The sequence below is a fragment of the Gekko japonicus genome, unplaced genomic scaffold (assembly GCF_001447785.1).
Source record: "Gekko japonicus isolate JY-2015 unplaced genomic scaffold, Gekko_japonicus_V1.1 scaffold805, whole genome shotgun sequence".
Classification (NCBI taxonomy): Eukaryota; Metazoa; Chordata; class Lepidosauria; order Squamata; family Gekkonidae; genus Gekko; species Gekko japonicus.
Window position 1 is genome coordinate 673,607 of NW_015173146.1, and position 7,909 is coordinate 681,515.

The window sequence follows — 7,909 nt, forward strand, 5'->3', positions numbered from 1 at the left end:
ATGACGACATATTTTCAGGTTATTCTGTACCAAACAAGTATTACGAAGTTGTTCACTTTATGTAATTCAAACCGCATTTGTTTACTAGCTGCCATTTTTATGACTATTTTTCTATATTATTGTTGTTCCTGTTTTGTAACTTAAAATTAATTAAAAATTTAATTTTAAAAAAATGATTGTCGAGAAAAGGAGGCAACTGTTGCACCAAATGACAGGAAGAACCTGGAGGTAATTCTGTTGAGGATTCCAAGATGGCGGCACAGATCGCTGAGTGATCCCTCCATTTAATCCCCACAGGTCCTGCGGCCCCTGTGTGGCGGAGGGGAGCCGGTGGACTTTCCTTCCCTCGTGGAGTCTTGGCTCGGCAAGGTTTGCCAGTTACTCCAAGTCCCCCTGGAGCGAGTGAACCGCGGGGAGCGGGCGGCCTTTGTGTCCTACGCCATCACCTTCCCTCACAACTTCCAAGGCCTGGTGGACACCTACTGCGTCATGAGGTAAGGCGGTTGTGCCTTTGGTGACTCGGGGCTGTGCCGGAAAGCCTGTTGGTGCTCTCAAGGCCTTGGGAGAGGCCGTTCAACTGGACCGGGCCAGGAAGTTCTCCCGCACTGGCTGAATGGCTCCTCAGGGCCTCTCTCAGAGCCCTTTGCCTGACCCCCCCCCCCCCTATGGCTCACTCCTTTAAAGCAACAGTTGTGGCTCTTTGGAACAGTTTGCCCAGTTGTGCAGGCCATCCGAGGCCCTCTTTCCCAGCTAGGGCTAGAGATGTCAAATTTGCGGAACTTTTGAAGCTCGGAAAAAAAACCTGGTTTTTTTCCAGGGGAAACAGAAATTTTCGGGAAAATTGGGGGGAAAAAATCTACATTAGCACTTCTTTTTTCTTTTCCAGATTGGAAGTCATTCTGTTACTTTAGGAACATAAAATATGACTATGGACATTTTTACTTGACATACTATAAAAATATAGTATATCCAAACAATTATTACAAACAGAATACCAACCCACATGCAAAAACTCAACTGAAACCTTTTTTTTTTCTTGTGACAATAGCACCTCCTAAAGGAAGAAATGCATCTTGTTCTTGCATCGGAGAGTTCAGTTTGTAACCCAGGACTTGCTTGTCCTCAGTGCACAGAAATTAGATCAATCTGATACCATACATATTTTTTAGAAATGATTTGGAAAATATTTGAATACCTTGTCTTAAAATATTTTATTCATCGTGTTAAAATAAAATGTTCCATAATCAATTTTTGTTTTCTTTTTTAAATTTTTCCAATTTTTCGGAGGGGAAGATGGCTTCAGGGGAAAAAACGGTGGGAAAACGTTTCCCCCCCGAGTTTTTCCGGTTTTTTTCTGGGCCTTCACATCTCTATCCCTTGCCTGTTAAAGGTTTTGTGCTGGTTTTATCCTGAGAGTCCAGAGTGTGTGACAGTGGATAGCTGCTGAGAAAGGGGGTTTGCATCCTGTCGCTGCCGGATGGACTCTGGAGGCTTCCTTTTTTGGAACTGCTTGTGGGTTGCCGTTGTGGTTGGATGGGCCCGTGTGGGCCGAGGTGTGAGTGGCTACGATTCAGCTGCCTTCGCTGTCTCTAGCTTGACTCACCCTTTGACTGGAGCCAGTGACCAAGTGGACAAACCTCTGCTGGTTTTCTGCTCTGTGTATATAAAGCAATGTTGAGCTTTACCGCAAGGTGTTTCAGCAGAAGATGCCCAGGTTCAGATCCAGCCAGCCACCAGCAAAAGACGTTGGCAGACGTGGATATTCCTGGCATTCTACTCCCCTGAACAAGTACACAACTATACTTTACTGTGTAGTAAATAATAATAATAGTAATAGTAGTAACAACAAGAACAACAAGAACAACAATGGCACAGCTGTCCTTGAAAAAGAGCTGTTTCTGTCAGAGCTCTCTCAGCCCCGCCTACCTCACAGGCTGTTGTGGGGAGGGCTTGAAGGGAAAGTAGATTGTAAGCCACTCTGAGACCCCTTTGGGTAGTGAAGGGCAGGGTATAAATCCCGTATCTTCTTCTTCTTTCATTGCTTAGAACCCGGCAGCCTGGAGTCGGCCTTACAGACAGAGCTGCGCCTGCACAGAGCGCTCCCCGGGGAGGACGCGGGGGTCGGCCCCTCCGCTACGTCGGTGCTGCGGGGGCTTGCAATCCTGGGCGAGCTCCGCTACAGGTTTAAGGTCTTTGGTATGTCATGTTCGGTCACAGCGGCCGTTTCTCAACTGTGGGTGTCAGTCTGATTGTTTGCAAAGCACCCGGCCTCTGAACCCACCCCGCGTTCCGTGGAGCCGTGCCTCGCTCAGCTGTCAGCGTTCTCTTGATCCAAAAGCAGCAGGCGGGGGCCCTTCCTGCTACTTGCAGGATGTCTGCTGGCATTTCAGCCATCCCCTTTTTATGCCCTGCCGGTCAGAGCTGGCACCGTGTTCTCTGGGCCACGGTGAGGCTTCTGGGATTCTGCTGTGGCTGCCTGTTGTAGCATCAGTGACACATACACACCCTGCTTGGGATGGTCTCCTTGGCCACAGGTTGGGTGGGGGAGAGAAGCCAGTGCTGGACGGCCTCTCTGCTTGGACGGGTGTGTGAACAATGCTCCCTCTGAGCTGCAGAGTCTTGTCAGCAAAGATTCTGCTTTGTGAGCCACTGGCATCAAAGTTGTGAGCGAGCGATTGGGCTGCTGCATAAATTAGTGTGCTCCGGAGCCCTCCTTCCTGAGCTAAGGCAAAAATGTGGGAGCCAGAGGCTAAAAAACTCTGAGCTGGCTCACACTAACTCAGCTTAGAGGGAACACTGTGTGTGAAGGTGGATAAAGCCCACCTGGTGGTTTAATTCCCTGCTGCCGAGGTGTTGGGGGGTGTCCTTTGGAAGCCTCCCTTGGCCGGGGTATCTGAGCGACCGTCTCCTCCCATCTGTTCCTGCCTGGGGACTCAGATCACAGGGAGGGGCCCTCCTGACCGTTCCACCAATCAAAGAAGCTCGTCTGGTGGGCACACGCGAGGGGGCCTTTTCGGTGGCAGCCCCGCTGTTGTTGAACAACCCCCCCAGGAAGGTGCGCCTGGCCCCCTCACTTCCGGTTTTCAGGAGGCAGCCGAAGGCAGTTTATTGACTAACTTAGCTTTTATTTACTGGCAGTCCTAACTGGAGCTGTGAAATCTGTAGTCTTTTAGGTGTTTTTTTTTTGTCATTGTTGGTTTAGTCGCATGGTAAGCCACGCGGTGGCTCAGAGGTTAAGACGCTGAGCTGCAGACTGGAAGGTCGGTAGTTCAGCGGTTCAAGACCCGAGTGCCACATGATGGAGTGAGCTCCCGTCTCCGGCCCCAGCTCCTGCCAACTTAGCAGTTCAAAAGCAAGGAATTGCAAGTAGATAAATAGGTACCACTTCGGTGGGAAGGTAACAGCATTCCGTGCGCCTCGGTGTCTAGTCACGCCGGCCACATTGACCACGGGAACGTCTTCGGACAGCGGTGGCTCTTCGGCTTTGAAATGGAGATGAGCACTGCAACCCTAGAGTCGGATTCAACTGGCTTCCAAGCAAGGGAAACCTTTATTTTACCTTTACCTTAAGCCACCTTGAGTTCTACAAAGTAGGAAAGGCAGCTAAGAGATGTTTTAAATAAATGAGTAAAGCCTGAGGGAATCGGGCCAGGCGGGTTCAGAGGAGGGCCCCCAGCACCCGTAGGGCAAGGCCACCCACAGGCCTCCTTGCATGCCCCTCTTGTGCCTGGGTTCTGACCACTGTCTCTCTCCCCCCCCCCCATTTCTTGTGCCAGGCCAGCTCCTGCTGAGCTACATCCTCAAGCCATTGGTCTGTTACCCGTCGTTGCAGCCCGCACTGCAGGAGCAGTCCAATGCCGTCGCGCTGCGGTTAGAGTCTGTGGGCACCCCGCCGGGGCCCCCATCCCCCGTGGAGGTGTTCGTGAAGCTCCAGCTCGTGCTCGAGGTTCTCCACAAGCAGCTGTTGGGTACGGAGCGTCAGGCTCTTTGGAGCGCTGGTCCGGGACAGGTCACAAGAGCGACTCACAAAGAAGACGTGCCGGAGGCTTCTCAAACGGAGCCGTCCGGCAGGGAGGGGACAGTGCCTCTGAGTGCCGAAGGACAGGGGGTTATCGGGGGGGGACGGGACGGCGGGCTCCCTCCTGCTTGTCTGCGTCGGAGCAGCCGTGGGTGTTTCGAGGCAGAGCGTTCTGAGTCACGCGCTCGTCTGTTTGTTGCAGCTGATCCCCCCGACCCCCGTTCCGAAGACGAGAGTGACGCCGGGCCGGTCTTGGCGGAGGCGCTGGGCGAGGCCATCTGGAAGGAGCTCTCCGACTGCCTGACGTACCACTGCTTGGTGCATTCGATTCCAAACAGCAGCAGCAAACTTGGGCAGTACATCGAGGTGTGCGGCACCCTCTATCCATATCGCTCCATGCGTGGTGTGTTCCGATCTGGGGCAGGATGTGGTCAGGGCGGCCGCGGTGTGAACCTCACCGTGTTCTTTATCGCCCCTGTCCGGGGCTGTGATTCCTGCTAAAGTTCCAGCTGCCGTGTCGGGGTACAGGCAGGCCTGCGATGTTCGAGGGAGAAGAATCCTTGCTTGGAGCTGGGGAGGGGGGCGGGGCTCGGCGGAAGAGCCTCTGCTTTGCAGACAGAAGGTCCCGGGTTCCATCCCCAGCATCACCAGTTAAAAAGGATCTGGTAGGAGGTGATGTGAAAGACCTCAGCCTGAGACCCTGGAGAGCTGCCACCAGTCCGAGTAGGTAATACTGGCCTGGATGAACTGGAGTTCTGATTCAGTAGAAGACATCTTCACACGTGTGTATTTCAAGTTGCGGAGCGACTCATACCAGTTAGGCGTAGTAGTGCTTAAGTGCGCGGACTCTAATCTGGGAGAACCGGGTTTGATTCCCCACTCCTCCACTTGCACCTGCTGGTGTGACCTTGGGTCGGGCACAAGTTCTTTCAGCGCTGTTCTCTCAAGGACAGTTCTCGAGAGAGCTCTCTCAGCCTCCCCTGCCTGTTGTGGGGAGGGGAAGGGAAGGGAGTTTGTAAGCCGCTCTGAGACTCCAAGTGAAGGGTGGGGCATAAATCCAATCTCTTCTTCTTCTTCTTCTTTTAAAGTGTGCATCCCAAACCCATAGGGTAGGGACACCCCCCAGCCCCCTGAGGCCTCCGTTCTCCACACACCCCCTTCAGTCGCACTCCTTGGCTGACTGTCTGCTCCCTCCAGGTTATTAACGCCACGGAGCAGTTTGAGCGAGCCTTGAAGGACATGCGGTTTTTAAAGGAGGATTCCACGGACCTGCTGACGTATGCCCGCAACGTCGATCGCCACTTTGCCGATAAGAAGTGCCAGGACGTAATCGTGACCGCGAGACACTTGATGATGGCGGAAATACACAACACGGTCAAGGTAGGTGAGAGGCGGGACTTCTTGCTCTTTCCAAACGCTTGGATTCCCCAGATCGGATGCGCAGATACCTGGGTTATTTTCACTCTCCTCTTATAACCTGATGTTTTTCTTTCCAATTCTAATTACCAGTTATAAAAGTTTTTTTTATTGGTTTAATAGAAAGATAAGAAAAAGTACCACAGAGAATTCTCTATTCTGTTTTTCTTTCAGCACTTCCAAAGTTTGCGTATGAGGCTATATTTTGGGACACATGTTTCCAAGCATGTTGCAGATTCTAGAAGCATGTTCCAAGATTAGGAAACATCTGATCTCTGGATGGCAAAAAGTAGCATACTTTTGTAGAGGGAGAGGCGGGACTTCTTGCTCTTTCCAAACGCTTGGATTCCCCAGATCGGATGCGCAGATACCCGGGTTATTTTCACTCTCCTCTTATAACCTGCTGTTTTTCTTTCCCAATTCTAATTTCCAGTTATAAAAGTTTTTTTAATTGGTTTCATAGAAAGATAAGAAAAAGTACTACGGAGAAGGGGGGGGGAGAAATTTAGAATTTTCTATTCTGTTTTTCTTCCAACACTTCCAAAGTTTGCGTATGAGGCTATATTTTGGGACACATGTTTCCAAGCATGTTGCAGATTCTAGAAGCATGTTCCAAGATTAGGAAACATCTGATCTCTGGATGGCAAAAAGTAGCATACTTTTGTAGAGGTTGTCTTAGCATGCCTGCGGTCATCAGTGCAGAACTGCAAATTATAAGAACATAAGAGCCCTTCGGGATGAGACCAGTGGTCCATCTAGTCCAGCATCCTGTCTTACGCAGAGGCCAACCAGTTCCTCTGGAGGAAGTCCAACAACAGGACAGAGAGGCCGAGGCCTTCCCCTGATGTTGTGTTCTGGCTCTGGGATTCAGAGGTTGACTGCCACTGAATGTGGAGGTTCCCTTCAGTCACCATGGCGAGTAGCTATTGACTGACATCCTCAATGAATCTGTCTAATCCCCCTTTAAAAGCTGTCTATCCCTGTGGCCCTCATTTACATCCTCTGGCAGTGAATTCCACAGTTTAATCACTCTCTTTGTAAAGTAGTATTTCCTTTTGTCTGTCCTGAACCTACGGCCCATCAGCTTCATTGGATTCCCTCGAGTTCCAATATTTTGGGAGAGGGAGACAAATTTCTCTTTGTCAGCTCTCTGCACTCCATGCGTAATTCTATAAACCTCTTATCATGTCCCCCCTTCTTTTCTAAAATGAAATTGTTGAAGTGACAGTCCTGGGAGTTCCTAGACTGCTGGCAATCTTAAGAGTCCTATAATGGTCCATTTCCTGTGGCAAGCCATGCAAGTCGAACTGGCTTGAAACACTAAAGAGTCCTCATGGCATCCTTAAGAGTGACCGTTTGAATATAGCATCAGTTTTTAATTTCACTACATTTTTTTATAGTATGCCTTTCTCCCTGGGACTCAAGGTGGATGCCGCAGAGTGAGTCAGTACAGTCTACAGTAGGGGTGTCAAACGTGCGGCCTGGGGGCCGCATCAGGCCTCCGGAGGGCTTCTCTCAGGCCCACAGCGGAACTGGCTGTCTTCTGCTTCTTCTTCCAGTTCTGCTGCTGCTGCGTCAATCTAGGTTTGCAGCTCACAGATACACACCTGAACAGCACACTCAAGACTGCAACAGCACAGACATTTTGATGCAATAACTCAGAGCAAGAGGTGTCAGTTATCAGACACTGTTCAATAAACAAAATATTGCAAGAGTGCTAATCTTTGAAGCATGTTTTTATTTTAAGTAACACTTTGTGTTTGTGTCCTTTATAAAGTTTAAATCTCTGCTACCTGGCATTCCATTTGATGACACACGTGGCCCGGCCCAACAAGGACTCATTATGTCAGATCTGGCCCTCATACCAAATGAGTTCGACACCCCTGATCTACAGGAAGGGGCACCCAGTAAACTATGCAATTGTTGAACCAACCAGAAATTTAAAGAGAGAACTGAAGCAAAGTATAAGTATTAATACGATGCCTTAATTGATGCCAGAATTACATAATCACGTCCTGTTTACAGCTATACACAGCAGTATTGGCTGCAGTCCTTAATCATTTATCCGAGCAGCTTTGTGAATCATTTGGTAGAGTGCAACCCCGTTGCCTGCATGGAAAAGCCCTCTCGGATCATTCAGTGTTGCACAGTTTGCAGAAAGCCAGGATAGCGGGAGCCTTCCTGGTGTCCTTGGGCAGGCCATTCGGGGGGGTGGGGGAGGAGACAGGAAGAGGAGGAGGCGATTGGATTTATACCCCGCCCTTTACTTGGAGTTTCATAGCGGCTCCCAAACTCCTTTCCCTTCCCCTCCCCACAACAGACACCCTGTGAGGTAGACGGGGCTGAGAGAGCTCTGACAGAGACTGCTCTTTCAAGGACAGCTCTTATCAGAACTGTGGCTTGCCCAAGGTCATCCAGCAGCTGCGAGTGGAGGAAGAAGAAGAGAAAAGAGATTGGATTTATATCCCACCCTTC

At 50.3% G+C, this 7,909-nt stretch overlaps 1 protein-coding gene across 1 annotated transcript in view; it reads left to right on the forward strand.

Annotated features, from left to right (window-relative positions):
- The window catches only part of ZW10 (zw10 kinetochore protein), a 23,806-nt gene that overhangs the window by 6,379 nt on the left and 9,518 nt on the right, over nt 1–7,909 (forward strand). Inside the window, exons 6-9 of the mRNA XM_015422332.1 lie at nt 2,047–2,196; nt 3,777–3,968; nt 4,221–4,384; nt 5,216–5,398. Coding sequence (XP_015277818.1) covers nt 2,047–2,196; nt 3,777–3,968; nt 4,221–4,384; nt 5,216–5,398 — 689 coding nt within the window. The remainder of the gene's footprint in view (nt 1–2,046; nt 2,197–3,776; nt 3,969–4,220; nt 4,385–5,215; nt 5,399–7,909) is intronic.